General features: G+C 56.1%; 3 protein-coding genes and 1 long non-coding RNA gene across 5 annotated transcripts in view; 3 read left to right on the top strand and 1 right to left on the bottom strand.

Moving 5' to 3' along the window:
- Nucleotides 1–8,195, top strand: part of CD4 (CD4 molecule) — a 44,292-nt gene extending 36,097 nt beyond the window's left edge. The window contains exons 4-10 of one of the 2 annotated variants that reach the window (XM_086714190.1): nt 1,688–1,846; nt 2,243–2,527; nt 3,889–4,224; nt 4,979–5,179; nt 5,743–5,867; nt 6,209–6,276; nt 6,641–8,195. In XM_086714190.1, the coding sequence (XP_086570316.1) occupies nt 1,688–1,846; nt 2,243–2,527; nt 3,889–4,224; nt 4,979–5,179; nt 5,743–5,867; nt 6,209–6,276; nt 6,641–6,671 (1,205 nt within the window). In that variant the 3' untranslated portion in view covers nt 6,672–8,195. Of the gene's footprint in view, nt 1–1,687; nt 1,847–2,242; nt 2,528–3,888; nt 4,225–4,978; nt 5,180–5,742; nt 5,868–6,126; nt 6,277–6,640 lie in introns of both variants that reach the window. The other variant, XM_086714189.1, reaches the window with a different exon arrangement.
- Nucleotides 1,462–8,995, bottom strand: LOC147579363 (uncharacterized). Its single transcript, XR_015253838.1, has 2 exons — nt 8,736–8,995; nt 1,462–1,796 (listed from the first exon to the last, which is right to left on the bottom strand). It is a non-coding gene; the product is annotated as an uncharacterized LOC147579363 (long non-coding RNA).
- Nucleotides 8,996–9,156: 161 nt separating this feature from the next.
- GPR162 (G protein-coupled receptor 162) lies at nt 9,157–15,152 on the top strand. The gene is made up of 5 exons (XM_086714188.1): nt 9,157–9,289; nt 10,869–12,195; nt 12,896–13,085; nt 13,713–13,870; nt 14,386–15,152. The coding sequence occupies exons 2-5, from the start codon at nt 11,329–11,331 to the stop codon at nt 14,935–14,937; spliced, it is 1,767 nt and encodes a 588-aa protein (XP_086570314.1). The 5' UTR covers nt 9,157–9,289; nt 10,869–11,328; the 3' UTR covers nt 14,938–15,152.
- A 521-nt stretch (nt 15,153–15,673) lies between these two features.
- Nucleotides 15,674–27,425, top strand: P3H3 (prolyl 3-hydroxylase 3). The gene is made up of 15 exons (XM_025930656.2): nt 15,674–16,552; nt 17,496–17,648; nt 17,969–18,170; nt 18,245–18,376; nt 18,863–18,999; nt 19,351–19,440; nt 21,340–21,392; nt 21,506–21,573; nt 21,689–21,813; nt 24,729–24,830; nt 25,176–25,326; nt 25,545–25,662; nt 25,745–25,820; nt 26,611–26,751; nt 26,891–27,425. The coding sequence occupies exons 1-15, from the start codon at nt 16,061–16,063 to the stop codon at nt 27,059–27,061; spliced, it is 2,211 nt and encodes a 736-aa protein (XP_025786441.1). The 5' UTR covers nt 15,674–16,060; the 3' UTR covers nt 27,062–27,425.
- The last annotated feature ends 25 nt before the right edge of the window (nt 27,426–27,450 follow it).

Below are 27,450 nucleotides of genomic sequence, written 5' to 3'. Positions count from 1 at the left end.
GCTTACATAGGAGGAGGGAACAAAAAAGGTGGAAAAGGGGGCAGAACCAGAGGGGAGCACTCCTCCAAGAAGCTTGGTAAACTGTGAATGGAATGGAGCAGGATTTCACAGCACCTGGAGAACTAAGCCAAGTGCAGATCCAGGGAAAGAGCCAGAGGTAAGGAACTCCCAAAGCATCAAGGGCAAGGGGGTTGGGGGAGTGCTGAGGGAGAGCCCAGGGTTACAGCTCAACCGGAAAGGTCTCCCAAAGAGGAGAAGACTGAGCAGTGGGGAAGGGGCCAAGAGGCCAGTCTGACACCCAGTCTCGCACACCAGGTAGAAACAGGGAGAGGGCCCGTGACTGCTCAGGGAGACAGAAGTAGAGCCCAAGGCATTGAGGGTAGGGTTTTGTTTTTTTTTTTTTCAGCCACCTTTGCCCCATCCCTCTAAACACGTATTCTAAGTAAAAACTGCATTTTCTATGTAAGATTAGCCTTTACAGCCGTCCATTACAGGAATTCTGGAGCCACACCCAGAAAGTGATTAGTTCTTCTCTTTAGAAGAACTTCCTCATGGCGGTGGTTGTTGGATACTGAAAGAAGAGACCGGAGGAGGCCACTTGTCCCTGTCTGGGGAACTTTCCAGAGACAGTACTGTATAGTATACCCAACAGGCCCAGATTTTAATCCTGTCTCTGCTACTTGTTGAAGTTAAATTTAAAAGGTAGAAAACAGTGGGGTGCCTGGGTGGCTCAGTTGGTTGAGCATCCAACTCTTGATCTTGGCTCAGGTCATGATCTCATGCTCATGAGATCGAGCCTCGAGTCGGGGCTCTGCCCTGACAGCATGGAGCCTGCTTGGGATTCTCTCTCTCTTCCCCCTTCCCTGGCTCTCTCTCTCTCTCAAAATAAATAATTAAACTTAAAAAAAAAAAACAAAGGTAGAAAAGTGTAAAGCCCTCCTCCCACACCTGTCTCACAGATATTCACTTCTTCTCCCCAGGGGCAACCAAGGTTACCATTTTCTTACATTTATTTCTAGAAATATTTGTTCCTATACAAGGCAGATGATAGAGAAATAGATATCGATAGACAGATTTCTCCCTCCTTTTTAAACAAATGGTAGCCTGTTCAATACCTTGCTCGATTTAGTTAATGACGTGTCTTAACTATTTATTATTCCTTTCTTAACCGTGCAAGAGCTTCCTTCTTGTACAGCATTCCACTGAATGGGTGAATTATTTACTTAACCTATTCTTTCCTGGCGGACAGTTATTTTTGTATGTGCCTTTATAATTCGGGTAATGTTATAAATTACCCTCTGAAGAAATTGTACTGGTTTATGTTCCTGCCAGCAATGTGTAAAGTAAGAGTCTGAGCCTCTGTTCCCTTATCTACAAAACAAGCCAAACAGTACCTACTTGGAATCATTGTGAAGATCACTTGTGATGATGCGTGGAAAGTACTTGGCATGTAGGAGTTGGTGGTCTTGAAATAAGGGTCTCGTTTTATTTTGGATTAGTGAGACATTGTCCTGGCCAATTAAGTGAATGTTGATGGGACCTCCTCTCCAGTCTGGGGTTTTCGGATTAGGGACAGATTCTGCAGAAAGTTAGCGACTGAGATCAGAAAGGCTGTGGGCATTGCCCTCTCCGGCGATGTCGTGTCTTCAGGGTACCCCAACCTCCTCTACGTGGCTTCTGCTCCCAGGCTCCTCCAAGCTGAAAACTCGCTTTGAATGCAAAAAAATCCTGTGGGACCAAGGATCCTTTCCTCTGGTCATCAAGAGCCTTCAAATCGCAGACTCAGGGATTTACACCTGTGAAGTGGAGGACAAGAAAAGAGAGGTGGAACTGCTGGTGTTCGGCTGTGAGTACACGGGGATACCACCCAGCCAGGCTGCCTCCCTCCCTGACTCCCATTAGTGCCCCCAAACCAGGCCCTGAGCTAGTGGTACCTCAACAGTCTAGAGACGGGTCAGACTGGCCACCACATCTCCTCAAATCCTCCTCAGGCCTTGGGTCAGGCAATGGGAGAGGAAGAAACCTAGAGGCGGGGGGGGGGGGGGGGGGGGAAGGGGCAGGGGGCAGAGGAAGGAGGGAGGGAGAGGAGGAGAAGGAGGAAACTCTGCCTTGGGTGGGTGGGGGTGGGGATGGACCCACAGGTGTCAGCAGGGGTGATGGAGAGACACTCTTGGTTCCTGGTTTCTTCCCTCCCCTTGGGGATAGTGTGTATGTGACACAGGTGGCCTGCTCCTTTCCACAGTGACTGCCAAGGTGGACCCCAGTGGCAGCGGCAGCAGCAGCAGCACCAGCAGCAGCACCAGCACCAGCATCCACCTGCTGCAAGGGCAGAGCCTGACCCTGACCTTGGAGAGCCCCTCCGGTAGTAACCCTTCGGTGCAATGGAAAGGTCCAGGGAATAAAAGCAAGAGTGGGGTCCACAGCCTCTCACTGTCCCAGCTGGAGTTGCAGGAGAGTGGCACCTGCACATGCACTGTCTCCCAGAGCCAGAAGACACTGGTGTTCAACACAAACATCTTGGTGCTGGGTAAGAGGGGCTCCTCTCCCCTGCCGTCTCCCCTCTGCCTCAGTGGCAGGCAGATCCTCCCCACGCTCTCACTGCTCTGCTCCTGGGTCGGCTGCTGGGGAACAGAGGGAGGCTAGGGCCAGCCCCTCCTCCCCCTCTCCTCCCACCCCCCCACTCCCCACAGAGCTGAATATGTCCTGAGGGATACACTGGACCCTCTCTTCCTCAAGGGGCTGATTAATAGCCACCCCTCAGGGCGGTGGGCATGGAAGAAGGAAAGGGACAGGGGATGTAAGGATGTGAGGGACTCCAAATCCCCTGGAGGAGGCCCCAAAGGAGGAACAATGTTAAGGGCATCTGTTTTCTTTGTTGTCTCAGCTCTCCAGTCCCACTAAGTTGTAAATCCACTTACTTAGGGACCCTAACACCAGCAATCCAGCCCTGATGAAATTCTACATTGCTCCTTTAAATCGTGAGCCGGCGGGGGAGGTGGGGGACACCTGGGTGGCTCAGTCAGTTAAGCCTCTGTCTTTGGCTCAGGTCATGATCTCAGATCTGCACCCCCCCCGCCCCCATATGAACCCCGGCATTGGGCTCTGTGCTGACAGCTTGGAGCCTGAAGCCGGCTTCAGTTTCTGTGTCTCTGTCTCTCTCTGCCCTCCCACTCATGTATGTCTCTCTTTCTCTCTTTCTCAAAAATGAATAAACATTAAAAAAAAATTTAAATCGTGAGCCAGGCACCCTGGTTGGGTGATGCCGGGTACCAAGAGCCCAGAAGGCAAGTCCCACCCCAGATCCTGCCCTCTGTACTTATGTGACACAAGGGAGTGTAATGTGGTGGCTAAGTGCACAGACTGACTTAAGTCCTGGCTCTGACCTCACCGGGGGACCTTGGGCCAGTTACTGAACCTCTCTGTGCCTTGGTTTCAGAGATGATGCTCGCTGTGATAATACCTCCCTTGTAGTGTTACAGCGAGAATTGATTCATGTAATGCACTTAGAACAGTGCATGGCACATAGTAAGCCCTAGTCGGGCATTTGCTCTTATCTTACGAAGGCTGATGAATTACACACCTAAGTAGCACATGCCAAACATCCCCTGTGCTCCAGGGATCCTGAGAACAGAGCAGACCCTGTGGCTGGGCTGTTCTATGAGGGCTTCCAGGGGGCAGAGGTGCTGCCTTGGGAATCTGCTGGGGTGGAGAGACTAGAGAGATTTGGAGAGGTAGATGGGAATTTAAGGGCCAGAAATAGCAACCTAAGTGTTTGAACTCACTCGGCCCCCTTCCATCTCTTTGCTGCCCCCACCACATGCCCTCCCTACCCCATACACCCTCATCTTCCTATCTCCTGACCCAGCTTCTCTCTCTTCCCACCTCCAGCTTTCCGGAAGGTCTCTAACACGGTCTATGCGAAAGAAGGGGAGCAGGTGGAGTTTTCCTTCCCGCTCAACTTCGAAGATGAAAACCTGATGGGGAAGCTGAGGTGGAAGGCAGAGGGGGCTCCCTCCTCCCTGCTCTGGATCTCCTTCACCTTGAATAACAAGAAGCTATCTGTGAAAGAGGTTGACCAGTACTCCAAACTCCAGATGATGGACTCACTCCCGCTCCGCTTTACCCTGCCCAACGTTTTGTCTCGTTATGCCGGTTCTGGAAACCTGACCCTGGTCCTTGACAAGGGACAATTGCAGCAGGAAGTAAAACTCGTGGTGATGAGAGGTGAGTAAAACTCGTGGTGATGAGAGGTGAGGAGTTAGGCCGAGCAGCAGAGGGGAGGGGCCGAAGGTGGAGGGGTGAGGCCCAGCAGGACAGGCCCGGTGGCCCGACAGAGCTGATCCAGGGTCTTCTGGTTTCAAACTGAGACTGGAGTCCCCATGTCCTTCCTTGACCTCCATGAGCCGGCCTGGGGTGGGATCTGCTGAGAATCCCCAAAGGGCATGAGCTGAGAACCAGGGTTCTAATTCTGCCTTCAGCCAACCCTCTATGATCCTGACTGAGCTCCCTGCCTCTGTGGGCCTCTTTCTTCTAATGAAGATAACAAAATCTGCTCTTAGGGTGATCGTGATGAGGGTAGTGTCAGGCTACCCGCTGAGCTCTTTGCTTCCTTATCTCCCCCATCATCGTAACTCCACAAATAATCACGGCTAATACTTGCTGCTTAGTACACGCCACACCCACTCCAGCGCTTTACATGTGTCTGTGAATTTATTGTGTATTTAACTGTTGTCTGAGGCTTGGTTGTCAGGTGACTGCAGGACACAGCAAGCAGTGGGGTTGGGATCCAAATCCAAGACCCTTGGCCTCAAAAGCTGTGTTTGCTTTATACAACCACCATGAAAATGTGCTCTGAGAGGCTCAAGGAAGAGTAGCCATGTAAAGTGTTTTGATTGTTCCACCGAATCCCCTTAGAGCAAGGAGGTGCCAGGAACTCAGAGGTCCAGGCTCCCAGCCTCAGGCTCTTGTCCCTCTGCAGTGACTCAGTCTGGGAACAATTTGACCTGTGAGGTGCTGGGACCCACCTCCCCTGAGCTGACGCTGAGCTTGAAACTCGAAGGACAGGCTGCCAAGGTCTCAAAGCAGCAGAAGATGGTAAGGGTGGAGGATGCCGAGGTGGGAACATGGCAATGTCTACTGAGTCACAAGGACAAAGTCTTGCTGGCATCCAAGGCCGAGGGTGAGTGAGGATCCAGGCTCCATGGCCTAACCCCAAGCCCCTCTCTCTTCATCTGTGGGACCTTCCCCGGGGTTGGTGGACACCACCCAGAGTCCCAGCGCCCCAATCCCTCTGAGACAGGTGGGTTATTCTCACGCTGCCTGGACACACAGGGGCCAGGACGGAAGGCAAGGTGAGGTTCTTACCTGGAGTCCCACAAGTTCCCACTTCCCTAAGCTCTACAACCCTGGAATAGGGCCCACCTGACCAAGAGTCCCCGCCCTGCCTCCTTCCTGACACACGGACACATGGACACACGCACACACGCATGCACTGTATACAGCCTGAAACCGCTGCTTCTAGTCCCCAGGGTGTCCTGTATGGTTTTCAACCCTTAAGGCCCCTTCCCCAGCCTTTCCCCTTCAGCCCTGGTGGATCACGAGAGCCCTGCAAACCCTATCCTGCTCTCCCAGCCCAAGGATGAGACCCAAGCGTAACTGGGCGGTGAGGCCTTCCTAGGGCCCTCCAGAATGCCCGGCCCCCTGACAGCGGGCAGTGAGCTGAACACATCTTTCTCTCTTCAGTTTTGCCTCCTGTGCTCACCAGGACCTGGACAAATCTCTTGACCATCGTGCTGGGCGGGGTCCTAGGCCTCGTGCTTTTCACTGGGCTCTGGGTCTACTGCTGTGTTAAGTACTGGCACCGCAGGGTGAGTGAGCCTCCCCAGAACCCCCTTTCACTTCCCACAGGGCATGTGAGCACCGGAGACCTTTACAGCAACAAGGATCTCCTGTATATGCGACGCACTCGTGCTCTGGCTCTCTCCGCCCGCGCACCGGGCGCGGGAACTCCCTCGCGGGCGACTGGGCCCTGTCCCAGATCCCATGCAGAGGGAGAGACTGGAAAGAGCAAAGGGTTAATTCTGGGACAGATGGCCTCAGCCACAGTAACTGCTTCTCCTCTCCCAGCTCTCCCCATTCCTGCCTCTAAGGGGCACCTCCCTTCTGGAGGCCTGGGACCCTCATGACTCCTCTCCTTCTTCCTGGACAGCGCCAGGCAGCTCGGATGTCTCATATCAAGAGACTCCTCAGTGAGAAGAAAACCTGCCAGTGCTCCCAGTAAGGAAATGGGTTGAGGGGGCCGGGGAGAGTGGGAAGGGGAAGAGGAGGGCAGGAGTGGGAAAGAAGAAAAAGAGGAGGGATACAGGGGAAGGGGAGGGGGGTTAAAGGGAGGTGATGGATGAGGAAAGAAGGGCACAAGGGGATGTCTGAGGGGCGGGGGGGAGGCGGGGGTAGGAAGCAGGAAGAAGGAGGAGGGCAGAGGAGAAGGGGCCGAGGGCCTGGGATATTTCTGGATATGGCCCTGCAGCTGTGGCCCAGAGGCCACCACTGCACGAAGGGAAAGTGCAGTATGGGAGACACGGAGCTGCGAGGAGGCAAAGGAGTTGGGGAGGAATAAACTTGCTCTTCTTTTTTCTTCCAGCCGGTTACAGAAGACATGTAATCCCATTTGAGGCACAGGACCGGGGAGCTTCCCACTTGCAGTGCAGCCTCGCCAGCTGTCTCCCCTTGCGTTTCCTGCTGGGCTCCTGGGCCTGCGGACCAGATGAATGTAGCAGACCCCAACATTTCCGGCGGCCGTCTCCTGCTCTCTTTGTCCACGCTTGGACATTGGCTCTCCTCTTGCAGAGGCTTACACCATTTCCTCCCCATTTCCTTTGCATCAAGCCTAGCCCTGATCCATGATTTCTTCCCAGCTCCCTCCCCCATTGCCTCCTGGGCCCAGGGAACCACATGGGACCAGCCGTACCTGGCATGGAGGGCAAGGGTGGGTATCTGAAGCATGAAGCATAGGGCTGCCATTTTATTGGACAGGACCTTGGGACCAGAGGGGACAGGCACTAGCCCGAGATCACACAGCCAGTCAAGGGCACATCCAGATCAAAAGCCTCCTGACTGCTAGTGTCCACTGCTCCATTCTCCCCGCTTCCTCACTCTGTTTTGGCAGGGCACGGACTCACATCCTGACCTGTGCACAAACAGGCACCGCTGGACACAAACCCATGTACATAGCCCACCCTTGTGTACAGACACAATTCCTTTATCACCCAAGCAGTATGTCTCAGTTTATGAGCCAGTCTCACATCCTTTGTCTGTTTAAACCTTATGAAACTCTTACGGAGCTAGTACTGACAGGACCAAGATTAGCATCTCCAGCTTATAGACCGGAAATGGAACTCAGAGAGGTCAGATGATTGCCCAAGGTCACACAGCTAGTACGTGCCAGAGTCAGGACTAGCGCAGGTCTCTTAACCCCTAGTTCCGTGGCTGTTTCCTGAACACAGACACAAACACCATGCAAATCTCTGCATCTGGTTAGTCACTGATGCCCAGTACCCACCTTTGGATTCATAAAAGCACACCACCCCACTCAGGGTCTGCCTCAGAGAGTTCAGAAACACAGAAGAGGGCCTCCCTGCCTAAAATCCCTCTCTCTCACCTGCTGGTGGCAGAATCCTGTTACCAGAGGACAAAAGCTGGCAGTTCTCCTAATCAGAGCACAGGCTGGGAACACAGGCCCTGTGGGAGAGAGTGCCCAGTGACCTACCACTCACCCTGTTGCAGAACCTTCTGGAAGGTGAGCTTTGCCAGGGGGAGGGGGCGAGGAGCTGGCTGGAGAGAGAATACTCTGAGAGGACCTCGTGGAAGGGTTCAGTCCCCATGCCCTGCACTTTCCTTCATCCCTCCTCCAAACCATTCAGGAAGCAGGAAAATTGGGGTTACAAGTATTTTCCCTCCTCTTCTTGAACCATCTCTCTCAGGAACCCTCAGCCTCCTCTGCCTTTCCTTCCTTCCCTTTCTCACCACCTGTGTCAGTCCCTACCCCCTTTCCCTTGTCTTCTCTTTCCAGCTTGCCCCTTCCAGGGAGGACACCAAGTTGACACCAAGGCTCCCCACTGCTTGCTTCGTATCCCTGCCTGCTCCCGCCCCTGCCTCCCTGAGCTGACAGAAAAATACAATAAACTTACTGTAAAGAAGATGTTCTTCTTTGTGTGTATGTGTGTGTGTGAGAGAGAGAGACAGACAGACAGACAGCCACAGACAGACTCGTCTCTGGGGACCTACCTGGATCTCCCAATCTTTGGGATCAGACAGACCCAGAGGAGAGGTGCCAGGCTTCCAGGGAAAGGAGATGAAGTTCCCCCCCCCCCCCCCCCCCCCCGAGGGAAAAATTCTCTGGAGGCCCATCACCCACCTGCCCACCCCACAGGGCCTTGTGTGTGCAGGAGGCCAAGACCTTGTAATCCTGTGCGTGTGATGTACTGAGAGGGAGAGGCCGCAGGGGTTGTGTGTGCTCTACACATGCATGTGCGTGGTGGGAAAAAAAGGACCAAGAGAAACTGTAATGTGTGCATGCTAATGGTGTGCATCCCCAACAGAAGTGTGAGTTTGTGTTCCAGGAGAAGGAAGCGGTATGTGTGTGGGGGGAGGTGGGGGGGTGGATATATTCTTTTAGACCTGTGTCCACCAGCCCCGCCCCCAGCAGCCCCAGCTCCATCACAGCCTCCAGCACATACCCCACTGAGCTACACCCAGGGCGCAGCCCTCACGGATACACACAGTGACACACGCTTCCTCCGCCCGAACAGCCAGCTCCTCAGTCCCCGAACACCACCAGCTGCCTCTCTGAGCCTGTGTTCGTGCGGAAAACCGGGGTGGGGTGGGGGCAGGACACGAACCGTCTCACCAATGAAGCCGGTTCCCCGCCAGCGTCCTCGCCCCCTCCCTGCCGGCGCCTTCCTTGCCCCTCCCCCTCCAAGTCACCGCCGTCCAGTTCCCCGCCCCGCACTCGCCCCCGCGCCCCCCGAGCCGCTTCCCTGCCGGACCCGGACCCGGGGCTCACGGGCGGCATGCCTCCGGGAGAGGGGGGCTTGGACAGATCTGGGGGGGCAGAGACTGAGTGAGCGGCGGACCGAGCCCGGGAGGCTGGGACCGAGGAGGGGGAGGGAGGCCCGGAGGGAAGGAGGGAGGGAAGGAGGAGGGCGGGCGAGCTGGAGCCGGCGGGCGGCGGGAGCCCGGGCGAGCCGCGTCGGGAGTGCGGTCTCCATGGCAGTGCCGGGCGCAGCCAGAGGTAAGACGACCCCTGCCCTGTCCCCCGCGGCCCCCTCCTCTCCTCCCCCCAGCCGCCTTCTCTCCCCTCCGGCCGGCCCCTCCTCCCCAGCCACCTGCTGTCACTGCCCTGGAGAACACGGTGGGTGGCAGGAGGGAGGAGTCGCCTGACCTTACCCCTTCACCCCGAAGGGCGAGGGACCCCTGACAGCGGTGGAGTCCCCCAGATCCTCCCTCCCACCTTCCTCTGATCTTTCTCTGTCCTTCACCTCCTCTCTGTCCTTCACATCCTTCCTCCCTCCCTCCCTCTCTGACTCCTCATCTCTTTTTTCCTAAACCCACCCGCTGGGCCTGGGTGAGGGTAGGTGGGAAGGGGTGCCAGGCTGTAGGGGAGAGTAGTGGGGGGGGGAGCGCTTCTGACCAATTCCTTCCACCTCCCTCTGGCTGGCCATTGCCATGGCAACTAGGGTATACTGGGCTCCAGAGGGAACAAAGGTGGGGGGCGGACTAGGACCTCTCAGGGAGGGCTAGGATCTGAGATTCTTCCACAGGAAGTAGACCCTCTCACTTCTGTGCCCCATTTTTACCCCTATTTGCCCCCAAAGCCATTAGCTCATCCTTCTTGCCTCCACTCTGTTCAGGGTTTCATCTGATTTCCTCTTAGTCCCCTCCCAAGGGCTCACTGAAGCTCAGCTTCAGGAAATTCAGGACTATCCTCCTTCCCATCAGAGGGAAACTGAGGCTGGGGCATGGGAGGAAAGAGTGGAGGTCTACCAGTGGGATGCTGCACCTTATTCAACATTGGGCTTTTTCCTATTTCCTGCTCCCTCGTTCCATGCAACCCCTCTTCCCTCATAAGCCTTCTTGTGAAGGGTCTCTGGGGTTTTCCTTCTATTTTCAGATACTATCACTTTGCCCCTTCTTTCTCTTCTGCTCAAACTCTCCTCCTTCCCCCTAGTTCCCCATCTTTCCATTTCTGGATGCTTCTGATGTCAGCGGTTTCCCCGCCTTCGGGTTCCCTAGCCCCCCCCCCCCCTCATTCCCTGGCTTCCTTTCTCCCATCTTCCCAGGTCCCTAGTGAGCTAGAGGGGGATCATGCAGGGCAGGCTTGGGGGAAATGGGGCTGAGCACCAAGAGCCCTGGGCCCAGGAGCTGGAGCATCGGGAAGGAGCTGTGTTAGCACACATATCCCAGTTTACCATGAACCCTCAAGAAGAAACAAGTCATGTATCTGCCATCAGTAGCCCTGAAGAGAGATTCAGGGACATGAAAATAGGGATTGAATAGTACTGAGCAGAGGATATAAGAAGAAGGGACCAGGGAATGACAGAGGGAGGAAAAAGGGCTGAAAAAGGGTAGGAGACAGGAGGTCAGAATATCTTCTTTCCCTGAAGGTCTGGAAAGCAGGGCTCTTACCTGTGTGGGCTATGTGATTGGCCATCTGGTTTAAGGCAGGAGAATGTTCTGAATGACCCTATGACCCCTAGTAATAGGTTGTTTGCGTATACTTTCCAGAGAAGGGGGCACAGGAAGTCAGCTGGAGACCAGCCCCAGCCCTACCTTTGCCCTCCCCCCCACCACATGTCATTTCTCCCTTGCAGTTTGTCCAGGTGGCTGAGCCTTACCCCCACACCCCTTGGGGTGCCCAGAAGATCCCAGGCTGGTCAAGAACCAGAGGAAGAAGAGAACTGGAAGTCCCGGCATGGGGACCAGAGCTCCTCAGCCAGCCTCATAGTTGGGAAAGCAGTCAGCTTGCTCCTCCCGCTCCTCCTCCCCCTCCCCCTTCCCCTCAATTACAGGGATACTTCAGGAAGGGCCCCACCCGGTATGGAGGCTGAGGATCACCTCTGCTGACCCTCAGTCTCCTCCCCTGCCCTCCACACCTGACTTTAGCTGGGTCGGTCATGCAATGCTGAGCAGGAAGGTAGGCCTAGCCGTGGCCTGCTTCACTACAGGGCAAGGATTGTACGCATAATGGGTGTGTGTGTGAGTGGGGCTCCAGGGTGAGACCTAGCCCCCACCCCCAGGAGTTCAAGGGGGGGTGGGGGGACCGAGGATAGGATGGCTCGGGGCGGGGCAGGGGCAGAGGAGGCCTCCCTGCGCTCAAACGCATTGTCCTGGCTGGCCTGTGGGCTCCTGGCACTGCTGGCCAATGCCTGGATCATCCTCAGCATCTCGGCCAAGCAGCAAAAGCACAAGCCGCTGGAGTTACTGCTCTGCTTCCTGGCGGGCACACACATACTCATGGCGGCTGTGCCCCTCACCACCTTCGCCGTGGTGCAGCTACGGCGGCAGGCTTCTTCTGACTATGACTGGAACGAGAGCATCTGCAAGGTCTTTGTGTCCACCTACTACACACTGGCCCTGGCCACCTGCTTCACAGTCGCCTCGCTCTCCTACCATCGCATGTGGATGGTGCGCTGGCCCGTCAACTACCGCCTCAGCAACGCCAAGAAGCAGGCGCTGCATGCTGTCATGGGCATCTGGATGGTCAGCTTCATCCTCTCCACGCTGCCCTCCATCGGCTGGCACAACAATGGCGAGCGGTACTACGCCCGTGGCTGCCAGTTCATAGTCTCCAAGATTGGCCTGGGCTTTGGCGTCTGCTTCAGCCTCTTGCTCCTTGGGGGCATTGTCATGGGGCTGGTCTGTGTGGCCATCACCTTCTACCAGACGTTGTGGGCCCGGCCCCGGAGGGCTCGGCTGGCCCGGAGAGCGGGGGTTGGGGGTGGGGCCAAGGGGGGTGGGCCAGGGGGGTTGGGTACCCGGCCAGCTTTTGAGGTGCCAGCCATTGTGGTGGAGGATGCCAGAGGCAAGCGGCGGTCCTCGCTGGACGGCTCTGAGTCGGCCAAGACATCCCTGCAGGTCACCAACTTGGTCAGCGCCATCGTCTTTCTCTATGACTCACTCACAGGGGTGCCCATCTTGGTGAGATTGGGGTCCCCCACCTGCTATCCCTAATATCCAGGCCCCAGCACAACCACCTGACCTCGAAGTCATCAGCCATACAGCAGCTCCGCCGTCCACCTTCCTCTTTTCTGCCCACCCCTGCTACATTTGTGAGCCCCCCACCTCTGTCATCCGTCTCCTGGTTCCCGTCACCCCCAGCCTCATCATCTGTTTCCCGGTTGCTGCTGCTCAACCCTGTCATCCGTCCTTTACTGCCTCCACCTATCTTCCAGCTCCACCATGTACCCTGTGCCTCCCTGCTTCAGCCCCTGGACCTCCATTCTCCATTCCCTGCCACTCTCCGGTTACCACAGGGCCTCTCAGCACTCTGGGTGGAAACCCCAGAGAGTTCACCCCACCACCCCAGCTTTTTGCATCCCCATCTAGTCCCTCTTCCTGAATTTCTCTCTGTGTTCAAGTTTTCTCTACCACCTCTGCTTCTCCCCCAACCCCTCGGGGGCTTTATCTTCACTACTTGCCCCTGATCTTCCTCTGAATCAGTCCCTTCCCCTCTGTTCATCCCATTCCACCTCCAACTTTGCCTCTGTCACGATCCTCTGTGAACCGGGCCATCCTCTCCTTCTTGTCCACCCACTGCACTAGGATATTGGATCTGGGGTCAAGTGGGACCTCTTAGCTCTGGGTCGTGACCCCGCGCCATTCCCCATCCTCCCGCTAGGTGGTGAGCTTCTTCTCCCTTAAGTCGGACTCGGCTCCGCCGTGGATGGTGCTGGCTGTGCTGTGGTGCTCCATGGCGCAGACGCTGCTGCTGCCCTCCTTCATCTGGTCCTGCGAGCGCTACCGTGCCGACGTGCGCACTGTGTGGGAGCAGTGCGTGGCCATCATGTCGGAGGAGGATGGCGACGACGGTCAGAGGAGGGACCGGGCTTTGGCTTTCCCGGGGGCTTGGACTCCCTCTTCTGCCCATTTCTACCAGCCCTTCTCCGTGTGGGGATGGGCTACCCTTGAGTGCCCCCTGCTGGACGGAACCCTCGCCACCCTTGGGCTGACTCCAGGCTCCCTTTTCCCTAATCACGCAACCCGATGTACGCCCGCCCATTGCTTCCTTCTGTACTGGGAGCTCCCTCCACTGGGCGTCGGTTCCCCCCTGGAAGCCCACACTACCCAGCTTTGCCTCCACTCTCCAGGAAGAGTGCCTGAGAAACAGGCCAGAGTCCTAACACAACCATAAAGGAAGGCTGTGGAATTAAGGGGAGGTTAGCCTCCCTGAGACACACCCCCAGCTACAGGGACAGTTGTTGGGGGTGGGCTTGTAACTGTTTCAATAAAAGGTCTGTATGTATGAAGCACTAGGGACTAAGCACTGAATGCAACAGATGTTAGACGCTCCTGCTTTTCCTCTTGGAGCTTACAGACTAGTGTGAACAGAAGGATTCTCTGGGGAGCTTAAAAAGGGGGCAGGAAGTTTTAAGGGGGGGAGAGGAGGGGAGTGGGTATTCCCTGCCTGTAACCACTCTGCCCCTTTTCTCTCCTAGATGGCGGCTGTGATGACTATGCAGATGGCCGAGTGTGCAAAGTTCGTTTTGATGCTAATGGTGCCACAGGACCAGGGGGCAGGGACCCCACCCAGGTGAAGCTGTTGCCTGGAAGGCACATGCTCTTTCCCCCTCTTGAGAGGGTCCACTACTTACAGGTATGGGACTAGGGAATGAACCTCCTATTCTGGGTATCCCCATTCTTCTTGTGTCCAGTCTCTGAGAGCCATCCTGACTCCCCATTCCCTAGCCCTGGCCTGCAGGGCACCTAAGGGGTAGGTGAAAGAAAAGTGTGGCAAGAGAAGCTTCCCTTCAGACCTCTCAGAACCAGGTTTGCCCGTCAGAGGATTTTTTTTTTTTTTAAGTTTATTTTTGAGAGAGAGCAGGGGAGGGGCAGAGAGACAGGCAGAGAGAGAATCCCAAAATCCCAAGTAGACTGCACACTGTCAGCGCAGAGCCGGATGCGTGGCTGCAACTCACAAACCCGGAGATCAAGACCTGAGCTGAAATCAAGAGTCTAACGCTTAACCGACTGAGCCACCCAGCAGCCCCCAGAGGATGTTTTGCAAAAGTTTAAGGGGGTGAAGCCATCTTGCAGCGTCCCCACTTAGGTTCCTGCCTTTACCCCCTTTGTCCCTATAGCCCCTCTGGGTCTACTTGCTCCTCTCCCCAGGTACCCCTGTCCCGCCGTCTGTCCCATGATGAGACCAACATCTTCTCTACACCTCGGGCACCAGGCTCCATCCTACATAAGTGGTCATCCTCTGATGACATCCGGGTCCTCCCAGCCCAGAGCCGAGCCCTGGGGGGCCCTCCTGAGTACCTGGGACGAAGACAAAGGCTGGAGGATGAGGAGGATGAGGAGGAAGCTGAAGGTGGGGGGCTGGCCAGCCTTCGCCAGTTCCTGGAGGGTGGGATGTTGGGGTCAGGTGGGGGACCCCCACGGGGTCCTGGCTTCTTCCGGGAAGAGATCACCACCTTCATTGATGAGACACCTCTGCCTTCTCCAACTGCTTCGCCGGGGCCCTCTCCTCGCCGGCCCAGGCCCCTGGGCCTCTCACCCCGCAGGCTTTCCCTTGGGTCCCCTGACAGCAGAGCCGCTGGACTTCCTTTGGGCTTAAGTGCAGGGAGACGCTGCTCCCTGACAGGAGGTGAGGGGAGTGCAAGACCTTGGGGAGGATCCTGGGGCCCAGGTAATCCCATTTTCCCCCAGCTGACGCTGTGAGCCCAAGTGGGCCTGCAGGACTCAGATGAGGGGCCCTGAGTATCACCTGTTCTGGCCCTGAGCCTAGGGCAGCTGCCTCCAGACTCCGGGGAGATGGGCGCTGGATCTGGGGCCCGGAGCCCCCGCTGTCTCCTATCTCGATGACCAGAGATGTCCTACTCACCTTCCATCATCCTTAGCAAATTGTATTAAAGCCTGAAGTGTTGCCATGGAAACCTTGGTGTCCATTGTACTAGAGTGGTAAAGGATATGATTGGAGGCTGGGCGGTGGAATGGCTCAGCGAGGACAAAATAGAGCAGGGGCTGTGGACAGAGGCACAGAAATACACCCGGAGAAGGACAAACTCAAACATGAAGACATCCACAGGGACGGGCATATAAGAGCATCTTGTGCTGGGCATGGGGGGACACTTGAGTGTGCTGGTTTGGGGCGTGAAGGATCTTTGTTCAGATTGGTGGAAGGTGGTTTCAGGGTGTGATTCCATCTGCCATGCTCCAGCTCTCCTCCTTCCCCCAGATCCACCTAAGGCCTCACTTTCTGGGCAGGAAAGGATTTGGGCCTGACTTGGTATCACAGGCCTGCATCCCATGTTGCATTTTAAAGGTCTTTTTCCAAAAGTGTGTGTGGGTAGGTGTATGGGAGGCTTCCACACTCCTCGTCCTGGACTCAACAGTGTGTGGGCGGGGGTGGGCGGGGCACAGAGTGGAGGGGAACACAGCTGCGGTAGCTACATTCACCCCATGGGCCTCAGGGTTGGAGTCGAGGGTCCTAAGAGGCTCCCCATGCTGTTTTCCAAACACCGGTCCTGCTCCAGTTCCAGCCCTTTGCCATCTGCTCTTCACGGCCCGCCTGTTTCTCGGCCTCCCACACTACCCTTCGTCTTAAAGACTGCTTTCTCCACTCGCTGCCAGGCTTCCTGACTTCTCTGGCTCTCATAGTGGCCAATATGGGTTGAATCTGGGCTCCATCAGCACTCCTTGGCCCCGCTCATTCCTTCTCTCTTCCTCTCCTCCCTCCTCTCCCTCTCTCCTTCCTTTCCCCTCCCTCTCCCATCCCCCTATCCTCTCTCTCCCTCTGGGCTCCCGCATTCCGCTTCGGCAGCCGGCCGGCGCCTCCGGCACCATGCTCCGGCTCCTCCGGTTGCTGTTGCTACTGCTGCTGCTGCCTCCGCCGGGGTCCCCCGAACCCCCAGGCCTGGCCCGGCTGTCCCCGGGTGCGCCCCCCCAGGCCCCGGACTTGCTCTACGCGGACGGGCTGCGCGCCTACGCGGCCGGGGCTTGGGCGCCGGCCGTGGCGCTGCTGCGGGAGGCGCTGCGGAGCCAGGCGGCCCTGGGCCGCGCGCGGCGGGACTGCGGGGCGCGCTGTGCGGCCGAACCGGGGGCCGCACTCCCCGCCGTGCTGCTCGACGCCCCGGACTCCGGGCCCGGCCCGGCGCAGGGGGCCTGGGAGCGGCTGCTGCTTCGCGCCGCGCTCCGACGGGCCGAGTGCCTGACCCAGTGCGGGGTGCAGAGGCTGGGCCCCGGGGGCGCGGCGCGGCTCCGCGTGGGGAGCGCGCTCCGGGACGCCTTCCGCCGCCGGGAGCCCTATAACTACCTGCAGAGGGCCTACTACCAGGTGCGGGAGCCGCCCGGGCCCTTTCCGGGTCCTGCCTCGACCCGCGCTGCGCTGCTACTTGGAGCTCGCCAGGAGAGGGCGGAAAGCCGGCGCCCGGGACTCCGGGTGGGGCTGGGGGGGGGGGGGGGAGGGCGGTCAACGGACCTCTCCTTTTGAGCAGGTCCCATGAAAACCATGTCAAGTACCTGTTGCGGTCGCCGAGGGACAGCCTAAGGGAGAGTGGGAGCAAAGTTGGAGCGGGGCTGGGTGGGTTCCTGAGACAGGGTGGAAATAGATCGGAGACGGAGGGAAGGGGCCTGAAATGTTAGGTCTTCCTGAGACCTACGTGGGGTGATAGCAGCCTCTTCCTAGGAGCGAAGCGGAGGGGATGGGGGGAAACCCCACGGTTGGACTGGAAGTATTGGCGGGGGGGCGGGGGGGCGGGGGGGCGGGGGGGGCGGTGCGTTGAGTGTGAGCCTTTGCCTGGCAGGGGTAAAGCTGAGGAGCGGTGAGGCCGGACGTCTGGGGGGCGGGCCGCAGCTACTAGTTCAGTAGCTAATGCCTACGTGGCTGGGGAGAGGGGGGCGCTGGTCCCACACACCTCAGCTCAGGGTCCTAGAGACCTGCGGGTTTTACTGGCCGCTCAGGTCTCCCCCACTTCCCTACCGCACTTAGCCATCACTTGCACCTTATCTCCCAAACTGAGGCCCTGAGGTCCCTCTGTCCATATCGCACCCGCTCCAAAGTCTTGAAACCCCTCTTTCCTTAGCAACCGGACTCCTGAACTTCCCCAGAATACTGGTTTCTAGGGGGTCTGGAGGTTGAGAGATGGACAAGTCTTCCAGATGGTCTCGGGGCAGTTCCTGCTGTGCGGGTGGAATGGGAAGGCCAGTGAGGGGGCAGAGAGAGAGGTCTGACCCCAATACCTGAGGGCACTAACTTCCTCATCCTTCCCACTTCTCAGCTGAAGAAGCTGGACCTGGCAGCCGCCGCAGCACACACCTTCTTTGTAGCAAACCCAACACACCTCCAGATGCGGGAGGACATGGCCAAGTACAGACGTATGTCTAGGGTGCGGCCCCAGAGCTTCCGGGACCTGGAGACTCCCCCATACTGGGTGAGACCCTTTGACTGGCTGGGTCCATGGGGCTCACTGGGCTCTGACCTGTGTAGCTCAGGTGTCAGGAGATGCGTGTCCTCAGTAACCCTGGATGGAGAGTCCCTCTCTGGGACTTAGCTTTCTTCCTGAGGATCACTCAAGTCCCGTGTTCTACCATTCCGATCCTGAGACCCACCCTATATTCCCCAAGGTGAAGTGGGGTCAGGAGTCCATGCCCCAAATGAGACCAACGCCCCGCCCCTTCTTTCTACCCCCCAATCTTGTTTGGCACCCTGCCCCCAGGATCTCGGGTGACCGCCCACCCCCCTCCCCGACAGGCAGCCTATGACGATGGCCTGGAGCTACTGGGGCGTCAGGAAGCAGGACTGGCACTGCCCCGGCTAGAGGAGGCCCTGCAGGAGAGCCTGGCCCAGGTGGAGAGCTGCCGGGCTGGCTGCGAGGGGCCTGAGGAGCAGCAAAGGGAGGAAGAAGAGGAGGAAGGGACTGGAGGCCAGGGGGGCCTCTATGAGACCATTGCAGGTAAGGAGCTGGGGGTTTGTGGTGCCACGGAGAGAGGCATCACAAGCTGAATGGTTCACCTGTGTCCTCTGCAGGGCACTGGATTCGGGTCCTACAGTGCCGGCAGCGCTGTGTGGGGGACACAGCCACACGTCCTGGCCGCAGCTTCCCTGTCCCTGACTTCCTTCCCAGCCAGCTGAGGCGGCTGCACGAGGCCCATGCTCAGGGTCAGTTGGGGAAGGGTGACTGGGGTTGGAAACAGGGGAAGTGAAGCTTTGCCTCTGATGGTATCCTGAGCCCCATGTCTGCATCCCTCCCATCTGTCTCTGGATCTCTAGTCGGTCAGGGCTCCGTGGGGACCATCACTTCAGGAGAACTCTCGTTTGCTCTCCTTTGGCGCCGTTGTGGAAAGCTCGGGAGATGGGTCACAGGGCTCCTTCTGCCCTTGCTGCTTCTCACCTTCCTTTAATCTCTCCTCTCTTCCTCCCCTTTGAACTCTGCCTGTACAGCACAGGTATGTTTGAGTAAGCTTTGGAAAGAAGCAATGGATGAGTGTGCCTGCCAGGGGGAATGGGGGCTCTGGAGTTGTTTGGCATTGGGAGACCACCTTCTTTGGCTCGGCCTCTGTCTCCCCGTCTTCTCTGCCTCTGCCCAGGGATCACTGCCCTTCTCAGTCTCTGGGCCCCACCCCCACCCTCTTGCTCTGTCTCCAGTGGGGAATCTGTCCCAGGCTATGGAAAATGTCCTGAGTGTCCTGCTCTTCTACCCGGAAGATGAGGCTGCCAAGAAGGCTCTGAACCAGTATCAGGCCCAGCTGGGAGAGCCGAGACCTGGCCTCGGGCCAAGAGAGGTAACCCCCTGCTCCATCCTTACTCTGTGAGGTAACCCGAAATCAAATATACCTGCGGAGTCACCCGGACTCTGTCTCCCCATCTGGTCCACTACAGGCAACCCCAGATCCTCATCGGACTTGTCTCCACTCCCTGCCCCCCACTTCAGACTCTCCTTCCCGAGTCCATGTGCCAGCCATCCCCCTTCCTTGAACTTCACCACTCCTTGCCCCTGCCTTATGTGTCCTCCTGTGCGTGCACACAGATGCGCGCACACACACACACTCCTCCCCCACCATCCTCCAGCCTTAACTTCCCTGCCCCACTCTCCTTGTCTCACCCCCTTCTCCCTGCTTCCCACCCTGCCTCAGGACATCCGGCAATTCATCCTTCGATCCTTGGGGGAGAAGAGACAGCTCTACTACGCCATGGAGCACCTGGGGACCAGCTTCAAGGATCCTGTGAGTATCTCCCCTTCTCTCCATCCTACCCTTCAGTGCGCCCCCAGGAGGAGGAGAACAGTGATGCCCTCCATTTGTTTCCCACCCTCCCTGGGAGGCTTGGAGAGGAGTCTGCATTCCCAGATTTTCAGGGACAGAGGCAGGTACCTGTAGTAGAGGGCACCTTTGGGGTCATGCAGGCCTAGGTGTTGGTCTCTTCTCTGCCATACACAAGCTCTGGAGCCTCACTCGCCTCAGCCTCAATTTCCTTACCTGTAAAATGGGAACATCACACCTGTCTCATGGGACTCTTGAAACCATAGCACTAGCTAGAAATTAGAGAAAGTTCTGTTGTTGCTGCTTTCAATACTATTCTTTTTATTGTAGTCATACGAGGAAATGAAAGGGCAGAGTTTTGTTCATTGCTAGGATGATAGCATAAAGCAGGTTTTCTCAACCTTCTTGGCACCATTGACTTTTTTGACTTGATAATTCTTTGTAGAGGAGCAGAAGGGGGCTTTCCTAGGCATTGTAGAATGTTCAGCAGCTCCCCTGGCCTCTACCCAATAGATGTCAATAGCACTCTCTGAGTCATGACCATCAAAAATGTTTCCAGACATTGCCAAATGTCCCCTGTGGGGCAAAATCTCCTTGTTTGAGATCCTCTGGTTCAAAGCATAGCCTCTAAAGCTAGTTTAGTATGTATGGAGGGATGGATGGATGGATTTTAAGAAGGCTCCACACCCAACATGGGGCTGGACCTCATGACCCCAAGATCAAGAGTCACATGCTTTACTGACTGAGCCACTAGGTGCCCCTCTAAAGCTAGTTTGAGTCTCAACTCTGTCACCGACTAGCTATGTGATCTTGGGCATGTTACTCTACCTCTCTGTGTCTTAGAGTCTTTTTTTTTTTTTTAATGTTTGTTTATTTTTGAGAGAGAGACAGAGAGACAGACACAGAGCATGAGCAGGGGAGGGGCAGAGAGAGAGGGAGACACAGAATCTGAAGCAAGCTCCAGGCTCTGAGCTGTCAGCACAGAGCCCGACTCAGGGCTCAAACCCACGAACCTCAAGATCGTGGCCTGAGCTGAAGTTGGACACTCAACTGACTGAGCCACCCAGGTGCCCCTGTCTTTTTTTTTTTTTTTTAAGTTTTATTATTTATTTTGAGAGAGACAGAGAGACAGACAGAGAGAGAGAGAGAGAGAAAGAGAGCCCATGAGCAGGGGAGGGGCAGAGAGAATCCCAAACAGGCTCCACACTGTCAGTGCAGAGCCCAATGTGGGGCTCAAACTCAAGAACCGTGAGATCATGACCTGAGCTGAAATCAGGAGTCGGGACACTTGACTGGCTGAGCCACCTAGACACTCCTTAGAGTCTTCAACTGTAAAATGGGCACATTAAGACAAGGTGTGTCATAAGATTGGAGCACCAGGGTGGCTCAGTCGGTTGAGCATCTGACTTTGGCTTGGGTCATGATCTCACGGTTTGTGAGTTCGGGCCCTATGTCGGGCTCTGCTGAGAGCTTAGAGCCTGGAGCCTGCTTCGGATTCTGTGTCTCCCTCTCTCTCTGCCCCTCCCCTGTTCACGTTTTCTCTCTCTCGCTCGCTCTCTCAAAAACGAATAAATGTTAAAATAATTTTTTTTAATAAAAGGTGTTTCATAAGACTATTGTGGACGTTAAACAATAAAGTTTCATATAGTCCACTTTTGTGTATAAAGTTGTTAGAACAGCACCTGACAAATAGTTCTATGTAAGCAGTTATTGTTGTTACAGAGTTTGGCCCAGCACCCAGGGCTCCTGACAATGAGTCTGGGGTTTTTCTCACCTCTACCTTCCTCTCTGAAAGTTCAGAGTCTAATGTCAGGGGTTCAGGCTGGATGTGGTGGGTGATGGTGCTTTTCCTAACTGTCCCAGGATTCCTGGACCCCAGCAGCTGTCATCCCAGAGGCACTTAGAGAAAAGCTCAGGTAGGAGATGCCCTGTGGTGGGAGTGGCCTGGCCTGAGCTGGAAGGTGAGGGAGGGGTCCTGGAAGGTCTGGATTGGCCTGTGCATCCACTGAGTATGTCTCTCACCCCTGAGAGAGGATCAAGAGAAGAGGCCTTGGGACCATGAGCCGCCACAGCCAAAGCCCTTGACCCACTGGAAGGGTAAGTTCCCAGGAGAGCAGGAAGCAGGAGCGGAGAGGGCCGGGGGCCGCCAGCTACTGCTGGGTCTGCCCCCAGGGGGCGTTTAACGCTCTCTGTCCTGTTCCTTCCCCTGCAGATGTCCTCCTCCTGGAGGGAGTCACCCTGACCCAGGATGCAAGACAGCTGAATGGGTCAGAACGGGCCGTGTTGGATGGGCTGCTCACCCCAGCTGAGTGTGGGCTGCTGCTGCAGCTGGCCAAGGTAAGAAGACCTGTGAGTAGGCACTGTTGGCTAGTTAGGGACCTCAGGCTCAGCACACCCAGCCTGCCCCCTGTTCTGCCATCTCTGGTTCTCCAGGGGCCCTGCGCCTGCCACTACCTCGCCGCTGTGGACAAGTTCCCTTCCTCTTAGCTGAGGTGGGGTGGGTGGACACTCTTTACAAAGGAATTTTGCTAGAAATTGATAGGAAGAACAAAACAAAAACCATGAAGGGACAAAAAAGGGTGAGTGTGCGGGCGAGGATTCCTTGATTAGCCGAGAGTTTAATTATTGGCTTGGCTGATAGCTTAGCAGACGCACAGGCGTCTTCTTCCATCCATTGTATCCCCTGCTCGTTTGGGTTGAATGATCCATATTCACCAGGTTGAGTCTCAGTGTGCCTTCCACACACACTCACTGAGTATCTGCTGTGCGCTCAGAACTACTGGGTTACAGGGGGAGGTAGATGAACGTGGACCTGCCTTCAGGACCTCACTGCATAGAGAAAGAATCAGACACAGAGACACATAATTAGAGCAAGGGGTAAGTTTGCTACATGTACCCATCCAAACAGAAGCACCAAAATGCAAAGTCACAGAAGGCTTACTGGGCGGAGGGAGGTGGGCTGGCGTTTGAGCTCAGTCTTAAGGATGAGTTAACAAGCAGAGAAGGGGAAGAAAGCCAGGCTGGAAGGGAGAAGGACAGGGGGTACTCTGGCAAGTGCAGTAGAGCGCGGGAGTTAAGAGCATGGGACAGTGATTACCTGGGTGAGCTCACGCGGTGTATTTTAATGTCTCTGAGCCTAGTTTCTTGAGCTGTAAAACAGGGATAAAGGCAGTGGTTCTTTTAGGGTTGTTGTGAGGTAGTACATGGTAAAGGTGTTAGAAGAATATAAAAAGTGCTTAGGGTTAGCCATTATCTATTATCTATCTATTATCTATTATCGCTATTATCATCAGGCTGTGGATCATCCAGAAGAGGTCCAGGGGAGAGAACCCAAAGGTGGAGGTACAGAAGAGATGGCGAAGGGCCTCCTGTACCCTACCAGGGAGTTTGTAGGTGGTGGACAGCTTGTTGGAGAATTTAAGGAGGGGTTGACTTTTACGTTCCCATCCCTCAGCAGGAGCAGGGTCCTGAGTCACCATCCTGCAGAATTGGTAGATCCCTCTAGTGGCACTGTGGAGAATGCAGTGGGCAAGGAAAGTAAGGGGAGAGGCTTCTGGGGTGATGCAAGCATGCCACTGCCTTAGGTTAGATATTCATTGCAAGGAAATGGAGAGAGGGGACAGATGAGAAAATATTTAGAAAGTCAAAGATAGAGAAGTTCAGGACTAAAGGATAGAGTCAGGGATAACTCCCAAGTATCGGACTTTCTTTCTGTTCCTTCATCACACTATATTCATTCAGGCCTCAGGACCTTTGCACTTACTATTTCTGCAGCCTGGAACATTTTCTCTCTCACATGTTGAAGTGGCTCCTTCATACCATTTGCTTTTTTTTTTTTTAATTTTTTTTTAATGTTTATTTATTTTTGAGACAGAGAGAGACAGAGCATGAATGGAGGAGGGGCAGAGAGAGAGGGAGACACAGAATCGGAAGCAGGCTCCAGGCTCTGAGCCATCAGCCCAGAGCCTGACGCGGGGCTCGAACTCACGAACCGTGAGATCGCGACCTGAGCTGAAGTCGGACACTCAACTGACTGAGCCACCCAGGCGCCCCATACCATTTGCTTTCAATTTGGATGTCACCTCATCAATTAGCTGTCCCCTAACCACTGCCTGGGTACTCTCAAGGTTGAAACCCCATTTTAATTTTCTTTTCTTTCTTTCTTTCTTTTTTTTTTTTTTTTTAATTTTTTAATGTTTATTTTATTTTTGAGGGAGAGAGAGACAGAGCATGCACACAGGAGGGGCAGAGAGAGAGAGAGTCACAGAATCGGAAGCAGACTTCAGGCTCTGAGTTGTCAGCACAGAGCCCAACACAGGGCTTGAACTCACAAACTATGAGATTGTGACCTGAGCCAAAGCTGACGCTTAACCAACTGGGCCACATAGATGCCTCCGTTTTTTTCTTTATACCACTTGTCACCATCTGAATTGATCTGGCTTGTTTATTCATTTATTATCTCAACATATGAACTGCATGAGAGCAGGGACCTTTTCATGTTCACAGTTGTGTACTCAGTGCCTAGAACAGTGCCTGACATATAGTAAGCACTCAGTACAAATTTGTTGAATGAATAAATACAAAGAGAGAAGGTTAGATGGCTTGGGTGACTATGGAGTTTATATGCAGGGTTACAGGTAGTGGTTTCAAAAAGCAACCAAAAGAATAGGTGTCAGGAAAAGGACATCCAAATACCGGGAGACCCCCAGGTAATGAGACTCGCATAGGTGGTTGGGTAATTGGGACTCAGCATCAAGGGTCCTCACGTTCTCCAAGAGTGTGTCAGGTGGGAAAAGGTCAGAGACCTGCTGTCTCCCCACCTTGAGCTGGTTGGGACCTTGCCTGACTATCAAACCTCCTGCTAGGGCCTTGTTTCTGGAGAGACCCCTGTATTATTAGCTCATCAGGAGTGAATGCTCAAGCCCTTCCTGCCCCGCTTCTCCAACAGCCCTTAGCCTCTCAGAGGCCCCTTCCCCACTGTAGGAAGCTCTCCAGCGTTCTGGGCATAGAAGCCCTGGTGAGTGGGATTCCATATCTTTACCAGAGAGTGACAATACAGACATGAAGATAGTCATTCTGCGTGAAGGGCAGCAGCTCAGGGAGGGGGGCCACCAGAGAAACTTGGGGGCTTCTAGCTTCTTGCAGGAAGCGGGAGGATTGGAGGAAGGTCTTGTATCCCTGTGGGCAGTGAGGTGGGAGATAGCCTGGGACCCAGGGAGTATGACTCCACAGCCGACTCTCTCCCTCCACAGGATGCTGCTGAGGCTGGAGCCAGGTCTGGCTATCGTGGCCGCCGCTCCCCTCACACCCCCCATGAACGCTTTGAGGGGCTCACAGTGCTCAAGGCTGCACAGGTGAGAGGAAGCCCCCCTGCCCTGGTCTGAAGCCCAGAACCGGAGAAGAGGGTACGCAGGAGGCTGGGAACCCGGGCCTGGGCCTCTCCTGTGGAAGGGCTCTCCGGAGACCGAGAGTACCCGAGTCCTCTGCCTAGAGTTGGGGGTGGGGCAGGCGTTCTGAGACGTAGGGACCTGGGTTATGGTCACAGAGCCAATGGAAGGGGCAGTTTGGGCTGATGGACAGAGCCGGTTGCTGAGACTCCAAACCCGTGGGTGGAGAGCAATGGAAGTAGGGCAGGGGCTGGGTCTGGGCTGTCCTTCCATGGTCCCCTCCTTTCCCACCCTTCCTTTCTCCGCTTGCAGCTGGCCCGGGCCGGGGCCGTGGGCAGTCAGGGGGCTAAGCTGCTTCTGGAGGTGAGCGAGCGCGTCCGGACGTTGACACAGGCCTACTTTTCCCCGGAGCGGCCCCTGCATCTTTCCTTCACCCACCTGGTGTGCCGGAGTGCCATAGAAGGTAATCACCAGGAACCCCAGCTGTTCCTCCCCAACCTCGAGCCCCTGTTGGGCACTGTACACCCTCAGCAGCCCCCGCACTCTGTGGGTTTTCTGACTCCCCTGCCCCGGTGAGGGCCTGGCTGCTCGGCCCGGCAGTGATCCCCCGAAGCCTCAGGGTGGGTGTGGATGGCAGTGGATGGGCCCCGGGGGTGTTCACCAGGCCCCTTTGCTTCCCAGGAGAGCAAGAGCAGCGCATGGACCTGAGTCACCCGGTGCACGCAGACAATTGCGTGCTGGACCCCGACACTGGGGAGTGCTGGAGGGAGCCCCCGGCCTACACCTATCGTGACTATAGGTGGGCGCCCCCCACCCCCAGGGGTCAGGCAGGCGGGCCTGGGTTGGGGGTCTCACTGCCTGCTGTCTCCTTCCCTTTCCAGTGGGCTCCTCTACCTCAATGATGACTTCCATGGTGGGGACCTGTTCTTCACAGAGCCTAACGCCCTCACGGTCACAGTAAGCAGGGTAGGGGGTGTGGGGGTGTCACAGGGAGCCCAGCTGTGGACTCAGGATTCAAAACAGAAGGTTCCCAGAGGCAAATGCAGGGAAATGGCCTGGGGTCACCTTAACCCTTTCCTTTCCTGGCCTCCCCAGCCCTTTCCACCACTGGTCTGTGTTCAGGGGCTCTCTTAGAGGTTGATTACCCCTCCTCAGGGGATCTCGAGTGGCCCCTCCACACCCTGCCTTCAGTGTTTGCCTCACCTCTTTAGGTAGAGTGGGTAAAGCACAGGACCCCCAACCCTATTCCAGGCATAAACCAGGGGCTAGAATTGGGCAGAAGGAGAGGGGCAGTGAGTTTTCATCATTTATTCCTCCATTTTACCCACTTAGCTTCTTCTCCGCTAATGCCAGCTACTGATAATCCAAGGCCTCCTTGAGGTGGAAAAATGTCCCCAAGATCCTTATCCCCAGTACCCAGAGTCTGGTACTGCATTTGCACCCTCAGATTGCATCACCCTGGGTCCAAAGGGTTGGGCAGGGGTTGGGAAGGGCCTGGCAGGAGGCCCTCCATGGAGGCCCCTTTTCTTTAGCTCCCAACTCCTCTAGCCTTGGTCTGGCACTTGTGCTCCTCAGGTTGAGGCCGATTTCTCATTTCCCCCAAGATAGGCCCTGAATTCAGGAATGGGAAGTGATGGGTAGGAGAGCTGAACATTTTGTGCCCCTGCCCCCATCCTGCTCTAGGCAGTCGGGGCCAAGTTCTCTGAGAGCACCTATCCCTGGAGCTGAACCTGCCCTCACCCCCCAGGCTCAGGTTCGTCCTCGCTGTGGACGCCTCGTGGCCTTCAGCTCCGGTGGGGAGAATCCCCACGGTGTGTGGGCTGTGACGCGGGGACGGCGCTGCGCCCTGGCACTGTGGCACACCTGGGCACCTGAGCACAGGGAGCAGGTGAGGAGGAGCGGGAGCAGGAAGGGATGGCCCTCCTGGTGTGTGAAGGATGAGGGGCAGGGGCTGAGATGCCCCAGGGAGGGTCCTTGGGGCAAGGCGATGCAGGGGATTGGGCCAGACTCTCCTCCCCACTCCCTAGGAGTGGACAGAAGCCAAAGAGCTACTGAAGGAGCCAGAGGAGGAAGAGGAGGAGGAGGAGGAAGAGGAAGAAACGCCAAGCAGAGACCCTTCCCCAGAACCCCCCAGCCGCAGGCTTCAGCGGGTCCAGGACAGAGTTGGGAAACCACCTCGGGTCCGAGAGGAGCTGTGAGGGACTGAGCCAGCTCCGTGGGGAGGTGGCCACTTGACTTGTGAAGGGCCACCTTGATGCCAGGACCCACGAGAAGCCCCCATGTGATGAGAGCAGAACAGCGAGCTCTCTGTCCCTGCACCCCTACTCCCTTGGGGATCACGAGGGCTGTCCAGCCCTGGACTCAGAGGACAGTGCACAGACGAGCCTAGAGCTCACGAGGCCTGGCTGATGGACCTCCAGCCCTAGGACAGACCGAGGACACTATGCCTCCCTGGAAAGAAATGGCAGGGATAGGACCCGACTGCTTCCATTGTGGAGGATGAGAGGGAGGATAGCCCCAGTGCCCTGTCCCAGCCTGTAATAAAGAGCTGAAGATCCCTCAGCCAGGGCCCGATGGAGTGTATCAC

The sequence above is a fragment of the Puma concolor genome, chromosome B4 (genome assembly GCF_028749965.1).
Source record: "Puma concolor isolate L17-30 chromosome B4, mPumCon1.1.hap2, whole genome shotgun sequence".
Lineage (NCBI taxonomy): Eukaryota > Metazoa > Chordata > Mammalia > Carnivora > Felidae > Puma > Puma concolor.
This window is presented reverse-complemented; position numbering and strand designations above follow the sequence as displayed.